We start from the raw sequence: 22,185 nt of genomic DNA on the forward strand, positions 1-22,185 counted from the left end.
CAAGCACCAAGTCATCTGTGCCTAGGACACTCTCCCCATCCCTGCCAAGATCTTCCTAATTCACTCTCTCCCTGCTGAGTCTTCACCTGGATGCCACCCTGTCCACTGTCCAACTGCATCCTGCTCCCTTGCCTCCCCCCACCCCCTGCCCAGATTCTTTCACCCTGCTCAGCTTCCTCTTTTCCTCCCCTGGAGCACTGATCTAAATGGCAGCCCACTCCAGTATTTTTGCCTGGAGAATCCCAGGGACAGGGGAGCCTGGTGGGCTGCCATCTATGGGGTCGCACAGAGTTGGACACAACTGAAGCGACTTAGAAGCAGCAGCAGCAGAACTGATCTTCACACACACCTCGTAATCTACCCGTGCGCTGTCACTAGTCGCTGTCGTGTCCGACTCTTTGCAACCCCTTGGACTGTAGCCTGCCAGGCTCTTCTGTCCATAAAATTCTCCAGGCAAGAATATTGGAATGGGTCGCCATTTCCTCCTCCAGGGGATCTTCCCAACCCAGGGATGGAACCCAGGTCTCCTGCATTGCAGGCAGATTCTTTACCATCTGAGCCACCAGGGAAGCCTGTAATTTACCTATTCACTATCTTTATTATTCACTGTCCTCATCTCGATAGAATGTGAGCTCCTCAAGGGCAGGCTCTTCACCTCCTTGATTAATTGACTGACGCTGAGTGCCCGGCACGAAGGATGTGGTTTGTAAGTAGCTGTTGGCCAGCTGTCTTAGACTTTGTAAGGCTAAGGAGGAGTGTCCATGCTGTGGAATGACCGAGGAGACAGGAAATTCCCTAAGAGAAGCCATTCAAGAAGCTTGCTCAGTCATGTCTGCCTCTGGCAAGCCCATGGACTGTAGCCCACCAGGCTCCTCTGTCCATGGGATTTCTCAGGCAAGCATACTGGAGTGGGTTGTCATTTCCTTTCCCAAGGGATCTTTCCAACCCAGGGATCCAAACCCTTGTCTCCTGCACTGGCAGGCGGGTTCTTTACCACTGAGCCACCTGCTAGAACTCAAGAAATGAGACCAGTAGCAACTAAGAGTACAGGGCCTGAGCAAACTTTCTTCAGCTATTTTTTTTTTTCCAAGTGTTGCTCTGAATGATCTCAAGGATCCAGGTCACACTGGATGCTATTTATGTGACCTTTGAGAATTTTCACCATATTTTACTATGCAAGAGGGGAAGGCTAAGACTGATTTTTTAAAAATATTCTAAATCTCAACTGAGTTGAACTAGATAAAGTAGCAAAGCTCCAATAGATTAAAATCCTTTCTGTGGTTGGGACTGGCACAGGATAGGAAGATGGAATGATATCCAGGGATAGTGACATTGGAGTCAGTGTGAAATGTGTGTAAGTTTTACTTAAAAAAAAAAAAAAAAAGTCTTGCTTTTAAAATATGCAAATCCTTGTCTCAGCTAATTTTCAAGACACCCTATGAGCAAAAGGTCACGTAAGAGTATATTGTTGCAATTAAGATGTTTTTAGCCTAATAGACATCTAATCATGATTGAAAGGGTTCTGGCTTTGATCCTGCTCCATGAATAAGCACATTAGTACACAGATGCAACATTTGATGACTCTGCCACCCTGTGAGTGATCTCTTGCCTTGAAACCTATTTTGAAATCCATGGGTTCTATCCTAAGGTAGAAAACAATCTGATTTTTAAGCATCCCATTTTCAAACATTACATTTAAGTTTTTCTGTCATTCTAACCCTCCCTCCATCCACCAGAAAAATTTTTTTCTTTAAGTCAAGTCAGTTCTGGAGGAAAGTTAAGGATTTTTACCTCTACTAGGAAATAGCCTCCCTGGAGGGCAGCTGTGGCCTGCAGAAATCTTCAGATGGTGGAGCCAGGCCTTCTGAGCTTTTAAGCCCCACCATGGTATACAGCACAGTGTCACCCACACTGCAAGTCAGAGGGTGATGAAATTCTAAAGGGCCACCAGCTGTGTGAGAGCAGCCGCAGGTGCAAAGGAGAAACATGGCTGCCGCCACGAGTCTTCCACGCCACCCACCTCCTCGCAGTTCCCGCAGCCTCATCTCCAAGATGCTTTGGAGGAAAATGTGACACTGAATTCTCCACGTCTCTGGTCCTCTTAGCCAGGTTCTATGTTCTATGAATGACAAATCTCACAAAACTGAATCACATCTCAACAGCTCCCAGGAGGAAACAGATATGCCCATGTTCACAACAGCCCACGGTGGACACAACCCAAAGGCCCCTCATCAGACAACTGGATAAACCAAACGTGGTATACACACACCGGGGAATATCACTCAGCCTTGGAAAGTGAAAGGCAGCTCTGACTCATGCTGTGACGTGGACGAACCTTGAGGACATTGTGCTGAGCGGAGTCAGCATCATAAAGGGTCTCGTGCTGTGTGACGTGGCCGAGGGACCTCAGAACAGCCAACATCACGGAGACCGTGCAGGACAGAGGTTATTAGAAGATACAGTGAGGGCGAGACGGGAGTGACTGTTTAATAGGTACAGAGTTTCCAAATGGGACGGTGAAAAACTTCTGGATGTGGACAGTGGTGAGAGCCGCAAGATATTGTGAATACGCTTAATGCCACGGAATTCACACTTTAAAATGGCTAAAATGGAAAATGTTATAAATAATTCACAGTGATTAAAACAAAGCTCCCATGAAATAAACTACTGCACTAGGGTGACATCATGAGGAACCCCCTCTCCTCCCGGTGTTGCTCTGGTACCAACAACGGAGGGTAGATTTTCATTTCATTCTCACCGTCTCAGCAGCTGATGACCCCACACACACTTAATTTCACTGTTTTATCAAGAGTTCTGAAGGCTTATAGAGCATCTGCCGGTGCCTGGCTTAGGGGCCCACACGTGTGATTTCCACCATGGTGGCTAGGCTGCTCTGTTCCAGGGTGAGATATACACACCCCGACCCACCTCCCCCCATGAGTGCCTGTTTCAACCACCCACATTCACTGGTTATCTGTTTTCTTAGAGAGAACAGTAAATGTTTCTTCTGGATCCACAGATCATATACCAGTCTCAGAGAGTGGTCTGAGTAGTTCATTGCATCACAAGAAGACATGGTAAAGGTTTGTACATGAATCACAGCACACCATGGGCTGCCCTGGTGCCTCAGATGGTAAAGAGTCTGCCTGCAATGCAGGAGACTGGGGTTTGATCCCTGGGTCAGGAAGATCCCCTGGGAGAGGGCATGGCAACCCACTCCAGTATTCTGGCCTGGAGAATTCCACGGACAGAGGAGCCTGGTGGGCTACAGTCCACGGGGTCGCAAAGAGTCGGACATGGCTGAGCGACTGACAGTTTCATATCACACCATAAAATAAGCAATGCACCCACCACAGGAGCCTCCCCAAACGGCAGGAACAGGAGGTCAGGGGCTGTGAGCCTCTCAGTGCCCGAGTCGTTCCGATGAGGATATTCCAACTGGGCCCCGTCTGAGTAAAGGTTAGAAAACTGGCTTCCAATGCTTCCTTGCTCTAAAAACAAACTCCAACTCTGGTGAACAAAAGCACTCAGCAGAGAGACAGAGCCATAAGTGACAGCCCTATAAATAAGGACCGTAGCTGCTGGCCAAAGGTCAGGCTGCACAGGTACTCGATAGATGCACCAGGCTTCTCAGGCACACGAGGGAAGGTGGTCGTCACTACTGAAGGGTGGCCCTGGAGCAAGGGTGACCTCTGATACCTGGGGCCCCCAGCCCCAGGAGTCCTCTCCCCAGACTGACAGCCAGCTTCCTACTGCTGATCCGCCAGAGCCTCCAGGCCCAGCTCTCCCTTATAAAGTGTAAATTCACTGGACTTGAAGACTGATAATGAACACAGAGCTTCAGAGCTGGGAGAGGCCCAGGCCACCCTCCATGGTCTAAGGCAACCACCTCCCCAAGCACAGAGGGGCAAAGTCCAGAGCAGGAAGAGAGAAAACATCTGCTCTACTGTCTTGCTGCTGCTGCTGTTGCTAACTCACTTCAGTTGTGTCTGATTCTGTGCGACCCCATAGACGGCAGCCCATCAGGCTCCCCCGTCCCTGGGTTTCTCCAGGCAAGAACACTGGAGTGGGTTGCCATTTCCTTCTCCAATGCCTGAAACTGAAAAGTGAAAGGGAAGTCGCTCAGTCCGACTCTTAGTGACCATGGGATTTTCCAGGCAAGAGCACTGGAGCGGGTTGCCATTGCCTTATCAAAGAGGAAAAGACAAAAACACAACTCAGGCCTCCAGGAACCTCACAGGCTTCCACATCGCCAGTCCAGTGCTGGGAGAGTACGCTCAAGCCATTTTTTAAATGAATGGATAGGATGGACGGGTGGGTGGTGGATAGATAGGTAAATGGGATTGTACCAGTGGTCTCTGTCACTAGTGATGCTCACCAGGGGCCACAACTCAGAAGCCAACAGAAAGCACTGATCCTTTGAAAAGAACCCAAGTTTGGAACAGAGAAGTTTCATTTTTTTTGTTTAAGCAAGAATACAGGGCTTTCTCCATAATTCAGCACTTAGGACTCGACCTTCCAATGCAGGGGGTGCAGGTTCGATCCCCAGATAGGGAACTAAAGTCCCACATGTCATGGGGTGCAACCAAAAATTTTAAATAAAGAACAAGAGTACAGAGGTGAGGGAGATGAAAGCAGTCAGGAAGTGGGGGTGAAGGAGACCAGCTGTGTCCCAAGGGCTGCCCCCAACTCTGCAGGAGGAGAGCACGCCCAGGTGGGGGCGGCCACCCCTCCAGACAGTGACTGGGTACGCATACCCCTAGGTCACCGTGCCCCCTGGTCCTTAGACACCTGGACTCCAGAACCCAAGCCCTGGGTCTAGAAGTTCAGAACCTCGCCCTTGCTCTAGAGGACTTTTTCTTGCCACTGCCTGGTGCAAATACACACCTATGTTTGCTAAGTGAATATGGAGTGATGCTCATTTCCCGAACTGTCTAGGAGAAAGGCAAAGGTGGCTTGAGCCATGAGTATTTACTGATCTGACCGGTATCAACAGCACACAGGCTTCCCTGGTGGCTCAGACGGTAAAGAATCCACCTGCAATGCGGGAGACCTAGGCTGGGAAGATCCCCTGGAGGAGGGCATGGCAACCTACTCCAGTATTCTTGGCTGGAGAATCCCATGGACAGAGGAGCCTGGTGGGGCTACAGGCCATGGGGTCGCAAAGAGTCGGACGTGACTGAGTGACTAAGCAGCCATCAGCAGCACCACGGTAGTAACACTGACTATGTTTGATTGAGGTCTGTGCTAAGCTCTTTTAAATTCTCTCAGCTGGAACCCATCACGTGACACTCTGAGGTAGTACTATTCCCCTTCCATCTTACAGATGAGCACACTGAAGCTAGAGCAATCAAGGTAACAACCGGCCGCGGGTTATACAAGTAGGGAGCCACGAGGCCAGGATTCCAAGCCAGATCACAGTATCCCAGTGCACTTGCACCAGCCCCTAACTGCTGCCTCTGGGCTCAACGTCCATGGGACCATTTAACAAACATAGTTCCCACTGTGCATGATTTTGGTGACAATTTAAAGTGCAATTATCCATGGGGTGGCAAAAGAGTCACACACGCCTAAACAAATTTTTAACAATTAGGAAAAGTATTAATGTGTTCCTTAATGATCAGATGAGAAAAAATTCATTTTTTAATAAAGATGAGATACAAAACTGTTTTATATATATACCATTAATTGTGTGTGTGTGTGTATGTGTGCTTTCTAGACTCTTCTTCTGTAATGCCAGCTCTTCAACAACATGGGATCTCTGAAGATCTCATAGTGGATATGATTTTTAGCTGGGCACAAGGATGGGGATTTGGGAGGACCTATCTTCTCTTCACGTTATAAAAACTCTTCTGGTAGCAAATTAATTTTCACTGTTGCTGTTCAGTTGCTAAGTGGCGTCCGACTCTTTTGTGACCCCGTGGACTGTAGCCTGCCAGGCTCCTCTGTCCACAGGATTTCCCAGGCAAGAACTGTTGTTCAGTCGCTCAGCTGTGTTCGATTCTTTGTGACCCCATGGGCTGCAGCACACCAGGCTGGAGTGGGACATCTTCTCCAGGGGATCTTCCTGACCCCGGGATCGAACCTTGGCAGGTAGATTCTTTACTACTGAGCCACCAGGGGCTTAAAACTCTTAAAACTCCTCTGGTAGCAAATTAATTTTTACTTATCTTAGTAGGTAACAAAACAACACCTACAGGCATGAATACAATTAATCTAATTGAACAATGCCAACAAACAAGCCTGAAAACTCACAAGACACCTAAAGACACTACCTATACACACAAAAAAACTCCCCAGGAGACTCACCTAGAGGGAGGGTTAGAAGTAAAGTCTAAAATGAACTGCCTGAGAAACTTTAAAGGCACCTCTTTAGAGACACAAAACATGAACAGACCCCATAACACTTGTTCTGGTATCTAAAAAGCAAGTTCCTCTGCATTCATAAGCAAACAGGCTCCTTTTTTTTTTTTTTTTTTTTAACACAATGATTGAAACTAAAGAGCAGAGGTAACCAGGAGATTACAATCTCAGGTGAGCTGTAAGAATCACCTGGAGTCCATGAATCTACTGAACACCAACACTGGATTCAAGCTTCAGTAAGGCAATAAAATACAAAAAACACACTAAACACCTGGGCATCATAACTATTTTTTAAAATCCATTTAATGAAGAAAACTAAGAAAACAACAAACACCTAATATGTATAAGCGAGGCTTACTTGGTTTCTTATTTAATCTTCCGCAACCCAAGGAGGTTGAAAAACATTTTTTTCAGAAAATTCAGGAATTCATCTAAAGTGACACAATTTCAAAAATAAAGATAAGAATAAACCGTAAACATTAAATACAATTTAAAGTAAAGGAATTGAAATCTGTGGGAATCTAAATCCATATGTTGTCTACAACTCCTTGCTCCAGGAAAAAGGGGAAGAGGAGGGAGGTCAGAAGGGAAAACAGGAAGGAAGCAGTGAGGGACGAGCCGCAGATGGGGAAAGAAACTTTCCACAGCTGGATGTGGTCGGAGCTGTTAGGGCCAAGACCGGAGAGACACCCCATCCCGGCAAAACAGAACCAGTCCTGAACTTGCTTTACACCTGCAGACTACTTACACCTGCAACTTTTTACCAAACTGTTTTAAAGCCTCAATTATCACAAAAATAAAAAGAACCCCTCCGAGCTCCGTCACTAAGGAGTATCACTAACAAGAGCATTGTTGTTTAATGGCTCATGTCCTGTCTGACTCTTTTGTGACCCCATGGGCTACAGCCCACCGAGCTCCTCCATCCCTGGGATTTCCCAGGCAAGAATACTGGAATGGGTTGCCATTTCCTTTTCCAGGGGACCTTCCCACCCACCAGGAATCAAATCTCCCTCATCGTAGGGGGATTCTTCACCACTGAGCCACAGGAAGTGCACACTGATATGCATTTTCCTTAAAAAAAAAAAGAAAAAACAGAAAGAAAACTACAGTGGCCAAAGCTGCTTTCACACAGGGTGTTGCTGTTCACTAGTATTAAGACAACCGAGTCTTGTCTGGCGCCCTATGTCAGACCAAAGAATCCCTAAAAATTATCCAAGCACGGTCACTAGAAAATGGCAAGTGAACAAAGGTTAAGATTTCTTACCTAAAATTAGAACAAGGAAGCCTCCACTACCTAATGAATATATTAAGAGGATTTAGAGGAGTAATTGCAGGCAGGCAGACGTCTCCCCCAGAAAGTAATCAGCATCAGCTAATAACCATCAACTTTTGCACAGTACATGCATTTATAACAGGTTTTAATAAAACCTTCAACAAGAGGCCCGGAATTAATGAATGGCATTTTAAGGTCTAACATAAAAGCACTCCCCAGACATGAAAATTAGAACTTCTCCTTCATACTTTGCGCTGTTTTCCCTTTTTATCTGCCTCGTGTTTACCATCGCTGGAGACTCGATCACACACCCTTTTAAGCTCGTTTCTAACAGCGGTTAACCGTCCTCTGTAACCTGCGGTGCCGGGTAGTCTTTCAGTGCGTCGCCTGCGTTGTCTCATTTCATTCTCGAGGAATGGAAGCAAGAGGCTTCCAGGCAATGCGATCAGGAAGATGGGGGAAATCTGTTACTAGGCCCACAGGGCGGGCAGTTTCCGGGAGGGGAAACTGGCGGCGTCCGGAGCTACCCAAGAAGGACTTGGAGAGCGCCGGGGGCCGCGGCGGCAGGCCGAGGGAGCAGGGTGGGGTTGAGCCGGACTCGCTCAGCGGAAATGGAGCTCAGGTTCCCCTTCCCCGAACCTGTCAACCCGCCTCCTGCGTTCGGCATCCCCCAGGCACCTCGTGCTCCCCACAGCTGTCACCGATCAGCGTCCCAAGCCTCCCCACCCCTCTCCGGCGGGGCCCAGGTGCGCGCACTCCCTTGGAGATGGTGAGGGGACAATGACAACTCTTCCCCAACGTGGGGAGGGGTGGGCAAGAGGGGCGGGTAAAACTCTCGCCCTTCTCTGCAACACCCCTTCCCCGCAAGTGCCACTCCGCTGTCAGACAGCGAGGTGACAGCGTCGGGCACCAAGCTGGAGAGGGAAGGAGCTGGGCTTTTGGCGGTGCCATGGAAGCTGAAGGATTAGCCCCTACAGTCCCCGGCAGAAAACAGGATCCCTCCTCCCCATCACCTGCCAAACAGCATTAAGGCTCTCGGAAGCCGTCTGCAGGGCGCCGGTCCCGCAGTAGGCGCGGTGGCGGCGAGCTCACTCCCGGTCCCTCCTCGAAGGCGCGGCCGGTACGTTCAGCCCTGGAGGTCTTTTCAGGACGCGTGGGCATCGGCTCCCAAAGGGGCCCCCAGCAGAACCCTGTCAACGGAGGCTACCCGAGGGACGACAGACGTCGCAGGGAAGCCAGCGGCGCCCCTCAAGGAGCCACAAGCCCGGCCAGGTAGGATCTTCGGCACTTAAGCCGCGACCTGAGCGCAGCAAACGAGCGCAGAACCCGAACGCCTGGCGCACCGCTGAAAAGCCCAGGGCCGCCCCCGCGGTGCCGCCTGCCCCGCCAGCTGTGTCTTCCCATCCCTGAGGCCGTGAAGGCTCCCGGCACCTCCACCCAGATCCCACCCGTGTGGGCTCCGGAGCCCGCGGGCGCCGACAGCTGCTGCCCCCGCCTCCCGGTTCCCCGGGGCTCGTCGCCCAGCGGGACGGCAGGGGACCTGCGGGGCACATCGGGGGTCGGGCCGCCGCGCCCCTCCTCACCTGGCGCTCGCTGGGCCCCGGCTGGGGCATCCGCCGGGTGCGCGCCTCCCCGCGCGCTCGGTGCGCACCTGCCCGCCGCCGCCCGCCGGCCCCAGCGCTGGCCGCCGCGCTAGCGCTTCATGGCGCACGGGGCTGGCCGGGGCCCCGGGAAGCGTGTCCAGTTGGCGGCGGCTCCTCGGGCTCTCGCAGCTCTCCAATGGCTCCCCGCCTTCCCCCGCCCCGCGTCCGCGCCCCCTTCCTCTGCGGCCGCCCTTTTCCCTCCGCTCGGCAGGACCGGCCAAACTGGTTTCTCCGCTCCGGGGTGGTGCCTCTGGTCTCCTTTCAGCAGCCTCAGCTGGGTCGGGGGCGGGCCCGACCGTCGGCCCTCCCTCGGTCCCTCCCGGGGGCGGAGAGGAGCCGGATGCCGAGCCCCGAGACGGGCCGACGCGGCCCGGGTCCAGTCCCCAGCCCTGTGCGCTCCGGCGGCAGGTGGGCACCCTGGCCGCGGTCCGAGCGCGTCCCCCGCCTCGCCCTGGCCTCTCTCGCCTCCTCGGACGCCCCCGCCTCCCTGGGGACGCGCTTGCCACCCCGCCCCGTCCGTCCCGCGTCACTTTCCCGCTGCCCTCGGCTAGCCCGGCCGCCGCCTGGGGTCGGTGACCGCGCCAGCCCGGAAAGCTGGCGAGGCCGCAGCTCGACTCGGACCTGAGCTCCCTCGGTAAGGGGAGCTGTACCCTCTCGATGCCAAGTCACGTTCCAGGACTGGTGACCGAATGCGCGTTGCGGCTCGCCGCGCGGAGGGTGGGGGAAGAGACGGCGCCAAAAGACTTGACTGGTTTGGAGTCAGAAGGACTGGAGTGCAGCGTGCAAACGGTTTGGTGTCAACTGGAACTTTTGGACTCACGTGCATGATTGCTGGCTGGTGTCTGGGAGCTTGAATCACCCCTCCCTTACATCAGAAACTCGGTTTGGCAGGATGTTACCGCTCACCTGCTATGGCAAGTCTCTGGGATAAGCAGGGAGGAAATCCAAAGCTGAATCAAAGAGTCTGCTGAAAGTATAGTAGAGGAGATAGGACTCAGGCACCAGTGACTAGCTATCTGCAGATCAGAGAGGCCAGGAGTTGATTCCCAACCGGGAGCTTAAGGACGATGTCTTTGAAGTGGCAGGCTTGAGTGGGGACTCAAAGATCCACACATTCAGGAATCAGGGCTGCATGGGGAGGGTGTTCCAAAAGTGGGCCACCAACTTGATCTTCAGCAGATGAAAGACTCTACTGATCTTGTTAAATGCTAGACTGCCTTTTGCTTCTTTTTCATTAACTACATTTGATCTTTGACTCAGTGGTGCTGGTCAGTCATCTAATCTCTCATCCCTAGAATGAGTCTGCAACAGATGACCTCAAATTATCTCTTTTCAGTGCTGATTTTCTGACCCCAGCAATAGAGCAAAGGTCCAGAAGCCAGGAAACACAGTGACTGTTAGTGACAATGGGATAGACCAGACTGGCAGTGCAGTGGTAAAACAACACTAGGGAGGAGGTTGGAGCCTGGACGCAGGCCACGATTGAATACAGGCTAAAGAATTGGGTACATCGTACGAAATACTGGGCTGGATGAATCACAAGCTGGAATCAAGATTGCCAGGACAAATATCCATAACCTCAATTATGCAGATAATACCACTCTAATGGCAGAAAGCAAAGAGGAACTAAAGAGCTGCTTGATGAAGGTAAAAGAGGACAATGGGGAAAAAAGCTGGCTTAAAACTCAACATTCAAAAAACTAAGATCATGGCATCCGGTCCCATCACTTCATGGCAATTAGATGGGGAAACAATGGAAACAGTGACAAACTTTATTTTCTTGGGCTCCAAAATCACTGCAGATGGTGACTGCAGCCATGAAATTAAAAGACGTCTGCTCCTTGGAAGAGAAGCTATGACAATCCTAGACAGCATATTAAAAAGCAGAGACGTCACTTTTCTGACAAATGTCCATATAGTCAAAGCTATGGTTTTTCCAGTGGTCACGTACAGATGTGAGAGTTGGGCTGTCAAAAAAGGCTGAACACTGAAGAACTGATGCCTTCGAACTATGGTGCTGGAGAAGACTCTTGAGAGTTCCTTGCAAACAGCAAGGAGATCAAACCAGTCCATCCTAAAGGAAATCAACCCTGAATATTCATTGGAAGGACTGATGCTGAAGCTGAAGCTCCAATACTTTGGCCACCTAATGCAAAGAACTGACTGACTGGAAAAGAGTCTGATTCTGGGAAAGATTGAAGACAGGAGAAGGGGACTGCAGAGGATGGAATGGTTGGCTGGCCTCATTGACTCAATGCACATGAGTTTTAGCAAACTCCGGGAGATGGTGAAGGACAGGAAAGCCTAGTTCGTGGAGTCACAAAGAGTTGGACACAACTTAGGGGCTGAACGGCAACAAAGAGTTGGGGGCTTGCTTTTGGCAGCACCTGCAAGTGATTGAAAGTTTATGGCCACCGCAATGACACGATCAGAGTGTGTTTTATGGGAAGTAACAGGGATAGTTTGGAAAAATAAGACTGAGAATTAGGGTGCCACTTGGTACCTCATATCATAAAGTGGGCCTGAAGGAGCTGCCAGTGGGGGTGGAAAGGAGGAGGAGCCTCCCAGGACAGGAGGGAGGAGAAACAGCCAGGGTGCAGAGGGGCCAGAACCTGCAGAACGGAAGATGAGCCAAGTTCTCCAGAGCGGGTGATAGTAAGAACAAGAGAGTTGGAGGAGAGAGAGGCTGCTGAGAAAGGCAAACACCAGTAAACGCAGGAATCAAGAGATGACTCCAGGCTAACAGAGGGATCCCTTCCTCCTTGCAGATATCCCAGCAAGAGCTCAATCTGTCCAGGAGAACATTGTGTAAGAGAGGAACTATACTAAGACACATCGCTCCAGTCCCACACCCAGATCTGATAAACACCATCCCCATAGTTGCATTTAACTTCCCTGTGTCGGGGCTTCCCAGGTGGTTCAGCAGTAAAGAGTCCACCCGCAGTGCAGATGATGCAAGTGTGATCCCTGGGTCAGAAATAGCCCCTAGAGAAGGAAATGGCAACCCACACCAGTATTCTTGCCTGGAGAATCCCACGGACAGAGGAGCCTGGTGGGTTCCACTCCCTTGGGTCACAGAGTCGGACACGACTGAACACGCATGCACTCACGCGGCAGGTGACCTATGGACGGCAAGTGTCCTCACAGTATCTCTGCCCAGTTCCCTGAGGGGTCCACAGGGTCGAAAAAAGAGTTGAACGCTGCTGCTGCTAAGTCGCTTCAGTCATGTCTGACTCTGTGTGACCCCATAGACGGCAGCCCACCAGGTTCCCCCATCCGTGGCATTTTCCAGGCAAGAACACTGGAGTGGGTTGCCATTTCCTTCTCCAATGCATGAAAGTGGAAAGTGAAAGTGAAAGTGAAGTCGTGTCCAACTCCTAGTGACCCCATGGACTGCAGCCTACCAGGCTCCTCCATCCATGGGATTTTCCAGGCAAGAGTACTGGAGTGGTGCTAGTGGCTTGGGTACATCAATGAACCAATCAGATAAAAGGTGCTGTGAAAGTTCTATATCTTGACCAGGTGGTAGCGTTTATTGACCTGTGCACTTAAGATTTGTATACTAAAAAATTAAATAATAAAAAAACAAAAATCAGACTCTTAAAACTCCTTGGGAAAAACATTAACAGAATATGCAACATATTATTTGGTCTTGAGTAAACAGTCGTGTTCATGGACTAGCAATCCATGGGATCCAGGCAAGAGTACTGGTCTCCCTCATTCCAAGCAGACACTTTAATCTCTGAGCCACCAGGGAATGGCTTCCTTGTGGCTCAGCTGGTAAAGAATCTGCCTGCAATGCAGAAGAGACATTTTTCCAAAGAAGACATACAGATGGCCAACAGGCACATGAAAAGATCTGCAACATTGCTAATCATCAGGGAGATGAAAATTAAAACCACAATGAAGCGTCACCTCACACCTGTCGGAATGGCTATCAACACAAGACCGCAGATAAGAAATGTTGGCAAGGATGTGGAGAAAAGGGAACCCCTGTATATACTGGTGCAAATATAAATTGGGACGGCTCCTATGGAAAACAGTATGGAGAGTCCTGAAAAAAAACTAAAAATAGAATTACCATGTTAGTACTGCTCAGTCGTGTCCGACTCTTTGCGACCCCGTGGACTGCAGCCCGCCAGGCTCCTCTGTCCATGGATTCTCCAGGCAAGAGTACTGGAGTGGGTTGCCATTCCCTTCTCCTGGGGATTTTCCCAAACCAGAGATTGAACCTGGATCTCCTGCCTTGCAGGTAGAGTCCTTATCATCTGAGTCACCATATGATCCAGCAATTACAGTCCTGGGTATTTATCTGAAAAACAACACTAATTTTTTTAAAAAATACATGCACCCCAATGTTCAAAGCAGCATTATTTATAATAGCCAAGACATGGAAGCACCCTAAGTGTCCATCAACAGACTACTAGATAAAGAAAAAGCGGTACATATATATATATATATATATATGTATGTATATCTATACACAATGGAATACAACTCAGCAATTGAAAAAGCATGAAATCCTACTATTTGCAACAACATGGATAGACCTAGAGGGTCTTATGCTTAAAGGAAATGTCAGACAAAGACAAATAACGTACATTATCACTTACATGTAGAATCCAAAAACAGAAAAAGGAATGAATACAACAAACAGAAACAGATTCACAGATATAAAAAACAAACTAGTGGAGAAGGAAGAGGGATGGGCAAGCGAAGAGAAGGTGATTAAGAGGTACAAGCTAGTCCGTATAAAATAAACTACAAGGATATATTGCACAGCACAAGGGATGTAGTCAAACATTTTGTAATAACTTTAAGTGAAGTTTAATCTCTAAAAATTTTGAATCACTATGTTGTATACCTGAAACTAATATAGTACTGTAAATCAACTATACTTCAACTAAAAAAAAAAAGCATCACTTAGGGGAAAAAAAGAACAAGGTTAAGATTTAGAAGTAGGAGAATGAGATGCAATTTTAAATAATGTGGTCGGGGTAGACTTCATGAAAACCTACATTTGGCTTGCCGGGAGGTAAAGGAGTTTCATCCTAATTGAGAGAAATTCTTGGAAAACTCTCATCTCACCTGGAACCCCCCAGAAGGGACCCGGCCAAAGCTTGTCCTATCGCATTTCCCCCATATAAGTCTTCTGCGTCTTCCTGGTTGTGAGGAATGAGACTCAGCGCGTGTCTGTTGATGTTCCTGATAAAGGCGGTCATTCACCTCTAAGCTCCTTCTCTTGACCTCTCTGAAAGAACTGTGTCAAATTTCAGGGTGCCTTGTCAGGGCAATGATCAAAAGTGTCTCATGGATCCAGCAGAAGTTGATGTTGAAATGTGCCTTCCGTGAGTCCTTTGAGTGATGGCTTCTTTGTCCAGGATGGGGGCCCTGATCCCACTGGCTTCAGCCCACACTTGCTCGGCATCCCAAGATGGGACTGAATAGGTGTTCCAGTTTTGTTTAGAAGCAGCTCCCAATCAGTAATCAACACCTTTACCTGTGAGCTGCTGGGGGAAGTTATTAAACAATCATTTCTGAAAGAGGATGACAACGCTTTTCATCTTTTGTAGTTCACAATTCCCTCTTGTTTCTCACACACTTTCTTTTTTCCTTTTCTTGGCAACATTCCTGTGCATTTTCACGATGCAGGTAGGAAGGCTGGGGAGGTTGCCAAAAGAACATACTCAATTTTACTAAAAGTTCATTTCCTAGAATTTTTTTCTATAAGAGCTAAAGGATAAAAGATATGCTTAAAGAGAGGTGATACTGCCTGCATTCAGTTCTTTGCTAAGCTCTGTGGTCATTTAAGCTAAAGCATTTAATGCCAATGGAAAAGTGGCATTTCAGGCCGCACTAGGTGCTATTGTAACCCGTGCTTGGCGGTTAAGATGAATTCCTTGGAAGGAGCATTGTTCACAGTCAGTCTAGACTGGCTCCAGAATTTTAAACATGAAAAGAAGGTACCTTTTATGGGGAGCCTGTCTTTGCAATAAGTGAAATTAGAAGCTTCAAATAGTCTGCTTTAAACAACAGCTACAGATGATATATTCTGCTGTTCCTACACAACTAATTTTCCAGATGCCTTGGGACTTGTATGCTTTCCACTTCTGTTACTACTAAGTGACTTTTTTTTTCTGACCAACATTTTTTATTGGGTTTGCAAAAGCAATGTTAAGCGTCAGTTAACAATATATCTCAGTTAATTTGTTACTACTCGTGCTTAACATGCAAGAGGTTGTAGGGCAGGTATTATTCCTGGGTCTATTATAAAAATTCACTGGTCTTTTTTTTTCATATTCATGAGTTTGTAAATGTATGGGACTAGGCTACATGCTTTCTTCAGGGAGGAGATTTAGTAATCTCTTATTGCTGTTGTTTAGTATCAGACTTTGTAACCACAGGGACTGTTGCCCGCCAGCCTCCTCTGTCTATGAGATTTTTCTCAGCAAGAATAATGGAGTGAGTTGCCTTCTCCCAGGGATCTTTCCAACCCAGGGATTGAACCTGCATCTCCTGCACTGGCAGGCAGATTCTTTCCATTGAGCCTCCAGGGAAAAAATGGAAATATGTTACCTGTTCCCTCTGACAGATTATTTTGTGATGTTATCAGGTTGCAAATGTTGAAGTTAAAGTTCAGAAATAGGGATGTCAGGGGAAAATTAAGAGTACAGTATTAACAGATTAAAAAATACTATATGTAAAATAGATAAGCAACAAGGATTTACTGTATAGCACAAGGAATTGTATGCATTATTTTATAATAGCTTATAATGGAATATAATCTGCAAAAATACTGAATCTCTATGCCGCACACCTGAAACTAATAGTATATTGTAAATCAACTATGTGTCAAGTAAGTAATAAAATAAATGACTCTTTACCTTAAAGAAAAAAAAGGAAAAAAGGAGTAGAGATCAGTGGCCAGCCAGCAGCCCTGGTGAGACCTCATAGGGTCAAGGACCTTTGAAGAGCTTTCTCAGCTCAGTATCAGGTCCTGAATGTTATGGGACCAGAAACTTGATTTGGTCAATGTACCCAAACGGCAATCCATGTTTAATACATTCTCAAGGGACTGATCTATAAACCCAGATGCAGATTTACTCCTTTATAATGGTCAGAAAAGCCTGGGCTATGAAGTCAGCAGACCTGGGTTCTGATCCACGCTCACCACTAACCTATTATCTCTGTGGAAATAGAGTCATTAGATGATATATCAATATTTAATATGGTATATTAATGATAGAACACTAATTAAACTTAATATAGTTAATATAGACATTTAATTGATAATTTTTGAAACTACCTTAGCGTCATTGTTAGTATACATAAGCCATGTTTCTGTGTAATTGTAAGAAGTTTGAATGTATTTCTCATCATTGGCCATTGTGACATGAAAACACAGTTCCCTTCCCACCTTCGTGCCCCGTCCTCAGAGACCTAAGCTCCACCCGTTGCAAGCTGCTTCTGATTCACTGAATTCTGAATAGCACATGTTTCCTCTGCTTGAAATGCCCTCATCTGCTGGGTCTCCAATTCCAAAGCAACTTCCTCTGGGAAAGCCATGCCCTAGTCTCCCCCAGAGTAGCCAAAGCACTTTACACCTAGAGTCTAGAGAAAGCTCCACCCATTATATTTTATTTGGTCGTCTTCCTCATCCCCTACTGCACTGTGAGCCCGTCAAGACCCCCATACTGGATCTTATTCTTTTGGTGTCTCTTGATCCAGAATATTCCACTGGTTTCCCAAGTGTCTCTTCCTTCTTGTAGACTGAATGAATGGTCTGCAGAGTTCTATTCTCAAACAGCTGTATAGCATTTTCTTCTGCGGCTTCTCGTCTAAGCATTTGCTATCTTCGAATAGTTATGCATTTATCAGATCAACTTGCAGAAGTATCTGATCGGTCACAACACACCAACTATTTTAAGGACTTCTAAACATCTTATGTTTCTCTGGCTCCTATCATTCAGTGGGTTGTGATTTGCCCTTTACTTCATTCCAGAAACAGTGTGCCTCCTGTACAAGAGAAGATTTGTTCTGTTAGTAATAGAACATGAGTAAGTCTTTGATGCTGTTATTGGAACAATAAGAAGAATGGTATTCACGTTTTCCATTAAGTCATAGCAGCCTATGCTTTGTATGAGTAGTGCCTTTTTATTTTCCTAAACTGGCAGCCAACATGAGTGATTATTCTTCCTCCAAATTAAAGAAAAGCAGATTAAATGTAAAAAAAAAAAAAAAAACAAAACAACCTCAGATAGTGAGAAAAAAATGTTCACTTATCACACTGGCAAAGATAAAAAAATAGTCTAGTATTGCACTGCATTGGCAGTTTTATAAGGAAATGGGCTTTCATACATAGTTGGTGGGGTGCAGATTATACAATTTCTTTGCAAGGGACTTCAGAAACACATATCAACATTTTAAACATACCTTGTACCATAAGAACTCATATCTAGGAATTTATCTTAGAGTTTTATTTGAGCATTTACACAAAGGTAAATATGCATAGATATTCACTGCAGAAGCTTTTCACTGCAAAAGACAGGGGGTAACCTCAATCTCCATTAACAGAGGTTACATCCATACAATGTGTAATAATCAAGGAGATCTTGCTGGGCTGTTAGGAACATCTCCAAGGTGCAGTCACATGAAAAGGCAAAGGGAGAAAGAGTGTGTCCCTCTAAATACCATCTATGTGTGCTCCTTGACTTCCAACTGCATTACCAAAGCTATAGTAATGAAAACAGTGTAATACTGACATAAACACAGACACGGAGGACAGCAAAACAGAATAGAGAGCCCAGAAGTAAGCCCACGCATATTTGGTCAATTAACTTACCACAAGGGAGCCAAGAGTATACAGTAAGAGAAAGGACAGTCTCTTCCGTAAATGGTACGGGAAAAATTGGACAGCCACATGCAAGAGAATGAAACTGGAACAGTATCTTACACCATACACAAAAATTAACTCAAAATGGATTAAAGACTCGAATGTAAGACCTGAAACCATAAAACTTCTAGACAAAAACATAGGCAGTAGACTGCTTAACACAGGCCTTGGTGATGGCTTTTCAAATCTGACAACAAAAACGAAAGAAACAAAAGCAAAAATAAGTAGGGGGGACAACGTCAAACTAAAAAGAATCTTCACAGCAAAGGAAAACATCAGCAAAATGAAAAGCTAACTCCCTGGATAGGAGAAGATAATTGCAAATCATATAGCTGATAAGGGACCAATATCCAAAATACATAAAGAACTTACACAATTCAGTAGCAAAACTATCTGATTTTTTTAATTGGCAGAAGATCTGAATAGACATTTTTCTAAAGAAGACATACAGGTGGTCAACAGGTATAGAAAAAGATGTTCAATATTATTAATCATCAGGAAAATTCCAATCAAAACCACAATGAGATATCACTTCACATCCGTCAGAATGACCGTGATCAAAAAGACAAGAAATAACAAATTCTGGGTAGAATGTGGAGAACGGGGAAAACTTGCACATTTTTAGTGGGAACGTATCTTGGTGCAACCACTATGGCAATCACTGCGGCGGTTCCTCAAAAATTGAAAGTAGAGCTATCCTATGATCCAGCTTCTGAGTATTCAGCCAAAGAAAGCAGAAATACTAATTTGAAAGGATATGTGCACCTCTGCGTTCATTGCAGCATTATTTACAATAGCTGAGACGTGGAAACAATCTGGGCCCACTGATGGATGAGTGGATAAAGAAATTCTGAGGTAGATATTTACATACATAGCAATGTATATTTCCACCATAAAAAAACGAAATCTTGCTATTTGCAAGACTACATGGATGGACCATTGTGCTACGTGAAATAAGCTAGACAGAAAAAGACAAATACAAAATTGCTCTCTCTTTTTTTTTTTTTTGGCCATGCCGCACAGCTTGCGTAGTCTCAGTCCTCTGACCAAACCCAGGCTCCAGCAGTGAATGTGCCCAGTCCCAGCTCCTGGACCACCAGGGAATTCCCCAAATAATTTCTCTTATATGTGGAAACAAAAACAAAAACATAAGCTCATTACACACATAATGTTGTATAAGCTTTGGGTGTACAATTTTATGATTTGATGCACATATATATTGTGAAATGTTTACCACAATAAAGTTAGTTAATCCATCCTTCCCCTCTTCTTAAAAGGTAGGTATACAAAGCGTTGAAACATATTACATACCTTTATTCAAAGACACCACAAATGGGAGCAATACAAAACACATCTTTTTTTTTCCTACTGTACAGAGAGTTGGCAGGGTGTTTTGCTGTATGTTCAACATGTCTTTGTTCAGTGATACCTCCAATTCATTCTGTAAGCAAGTAGGACCCTACGGGTCCTTGCCAGGACAGAGTCCTCCCCCACACTCTCTGTTTTAGTGTCTCCCTGAAGCACCTAGATAACACTATTGGATGTACATTTCCTGAGATGTTATATAGAGGCTAAAACCTCCACCAGATGGAAGGCTGTTAACTACTTAATGACCATGAACTGGTAGCCCCCAGGCCTACCGAAGCCTAAGGACTGATGATGGTAAACCCTGTGACTCCGCTGTTACCCCACCATCAGCCAGTCAGAGAAGTGTGCGTGAGCTGGTCACACACGCTGCAACCCTTTTCACCGGGCCTTTAAAAATGCTTTCCTGAAATTCATCATGGAGTTGAGGTGCCTTCGGGACCAGCTGCCCTGGACTCCTTGCCTGGAGCCCCGCGGTAAATGCTGCACTTGCCTTCACAGTAATCGGGTGTCAGTAGATTGGCTTTATTGCACCCAGGAAGGTGGATTTGTCTTGTTTTTCAGTCACTAAGTCGTGTCTGACTCTTTTGCAACTTCATGGATTATAGTCAGCCAGGCTCCTCTGTCCATGGGATTTTCCAGGCAAGAATTCTGGAGTGGGTTGCCATTTCTTCCTCCAGGGGATCTTCCTGAGCCAGGGATCGAACCGGCATCTCCTACACTGCAGGCAGATTCTTTACACCTGAGCCACCCAGGGAGTGCAATTAGAATAAGGCAAATCGTGGAGAGTGTGTTTTGGGAGTTTTGTCCCTTTGCATTCTTGGTTTTATGTGTTTGTTTGTTTGCTTTGCTATGTTACCTATTTCCCTTTGGAGCAAAATTTGACCAGGACTGTAGAATTTGAATCTGAAATGACAGAAAAATCCCCTCTCCTATGTTTCCAGGGCTGACCCTCGCCTGCCAGTACAGAGTTCCATACATTCCTCAAATGAGTTATGCAGTCCCTGGAGATCAGCTTGTAAGGACACACTGACACAGCTGGTTATGCCCTGGGAACAAGTCCCTCTTCCTGTGGCTCCTGCCTCTATAAAGGCTTCCCTGGAGGCTCAGACAGTAAGGAACTGCCTGCATTGCAGGAGACCTGGGTTTGATCCATGGGTTGGGAAGATCCCCTGGAGAAGGGAATGGCAACCCACTGCCGTATTCTTCCCTGGAGAATCCCATGGACAGAGGAGCCTGGCGGGCTACAGTTCATGGGGTCACAGAGTCGGACATGACTGGACGTCTGACACTTTCACTTCTCTTTCACTTTCACCGAGACCCAGCGTCTTCCAACAGCCACTGCTATCTGCAGTCCCCGGGAGCTTCCAAGCAAAGAAGACCTGTCCCTGGGTCTGCGGGAGAGAGGGGAGAACCCTCATCACAGAGGCAATGCCTTTTCCGCCTTTTTCTTATCGCCCTCTTAGCATCCAGTAAGCTCTCAGTAAAGTCCAGAGTGGACCCTGATATCCTACAGCACTTTTAGAATCCAAGAGCAGTCTGCAGACTAGGGATGGAACTAAGCCAGAAGATCCACACTGTTCTTGGGACAGCTCTTTCCTCTAGATTATCAAGGATGTGAAGGTGCATAAAGCTCGTTGCTCTAATCTTCCTTTTCGTTAGGATGAGGACAGTCCCAAGATGCTCCTCACCTTGGCGGAGAATGCACTGAGAATTCTAGCTGACACACCTTCACTCACCCACTAGTGGAAATAAATGCCAGTATTTGAAACACCCACCATGGGACGTCCCTGGTGATCCAGTGGTTAGGAATCCGCCTTGCAATTCAGGGGACTTGGGTTCGGTCCCTGGTCAGGGAACCAAGATCCCACCTGCTGCTGAGCAACTCAGCCTGAGTGCCACAACTACCCGTGTACTCTGAGGCCCGTGTGCCACAACTAGAGAGTCTGTGTGCCGTAACAAAAGACCTCACACGACACAATGGAGGTCATGCTTCCTGCAGCTATGACCCAACGCAGCTAAATAAATACATAAAACACACCAAAAAAAAAAAAAAACAAAAAAAACAAAAAACAAACCAGTGGTTTTTGAAGGTACACTTCATTTGAAAGTAATTTTTAAATCCACAAGTTTTAAAATCTAAACAAGCAAGGCCTCTGATTATGGGGCCCCTGATCAAGAGTTACTCAAATTCCATCTTGTGAGTCAAAGGTTGCTGTGCTTCCGTGAGTCCCAGCATGCATATCCAATGCAAACATATGCCCACGACTCACTCAATTTAATTTCTCAAAAATGTTGACAATGAAATGCTGGCAGGTGACTGTTCCTGCTACTGTGGCTCATCCTGAGCAATGCTGAGACAGCACAGTGACTGTCAAACTTTTTCACATGGGTGTTTTTGTTGCTGCTGTTAACTGTCACACCGTGTCATGTAAAACAGAGGTGGGAGGAACTGACCTGTTTGAATCCATGGTGGGACCCCCAGTGGCAGGTTCACCAAGAAGCTAATGGTAGTGAAACTTCAGGGTCCTTCCAAGGCCTTCTGCCTGATTTTGTATTTTTAATTTTTTTTTTTTTTTTAAGGAGCTAACCCCAGTTGTATAAACTTCAGGCTCCATAAAACCTGGTTCTATCCCTGGTAGAGACCC

General features: G+C 46.8%; 2 protein-coding genes across 5 annotated transcripts in view; one reads left to right on the forward strand and one right to left on the reverse strand.

Annotated features, from left to right (window-relative positions):
* The window catches only part of ATP8B1 (ATPase phospholipid transporting 8B1), a 153,082-nt gene that overhangs the window by 101,703 nt on the left and 29,194 nt on the right, over positions 1-22,185 (reverse strand). For 2 of the 4 annotated variants that reach the window (XM_060405298.1, XM_060405297.1), the window contains exon 1: positions 1-9,016. This exon is cut by the window's left edge and continues 25,341 nt beyond it. The exons of 1 other annotated variant lie outside the window; for it this stretch is intronic. The gene's annotated coding sequence lies outside the window, so the exon portion shown is untranslated. Of the gene's footprint in view, positions 9,017-9,219; positions 9,561-22,185 lie in introns of those variants that run through there. One more of the 4 variants, XM_027960977.3, reaches the window with a different exon arrangement.
* LOC121817746 (collagen alpha-1(I) chain-like) lies at positions 8,248-9,904 on the forward strand. Its single transcript, XM_042239363.1, has 3 exons — positions 8,248-8,382; positions 8,748-8,898; positions 9,078-9,904. Exons 1-3 carry the CDS (start codon positions 8,248-8,250, stop codon positions 9,902-9,904), a joined length of 1,113 nt encoding a protein of 370 aa, XP_042095297.1.

Source organism: Ovis aries, chromosome 23 (genome assembly GCF_016772045.2).
Source record: "Ovis aries strain OAR_USU_Benz2616 breed Rambouillet chromosome 23, ARS-UI_Ramb_v3.0, whole genome shotgun sequence".
Classification (NCBI taxonomy): domain Eukaryota; kingdom Metazoa; phylum Chordata; class Mammalia; order Artiodactyla; family Bovidae; genus Ovis; species Ovis aries.

Bases quoted from the DNA above. Each gene is read 5' to 3' on its own strand.
- LOC121817746 (XM_042239363.1), top strand. From the start codon at position 8,248: ATGGAGCTCAGGTTCCCCTTCCCCGAACCTGTCAACCCGCCTCCTGCG. The intron at 8,383-8,747 runs GTGCGCGCACTC...CCCTCCTCGAAG, and splicing joins CCCTCTCCGGCGGGGCCCAG to GCGCGGCCGGTACGTTCAGC. The intron at 8,899-9,077 runs GCCCGGCCAGGT...ACCTCCACCCAG, and splicing joins CGCCCCTCAAGGAGCCACAA to ATCCCACCCGTGTGGGCTCC.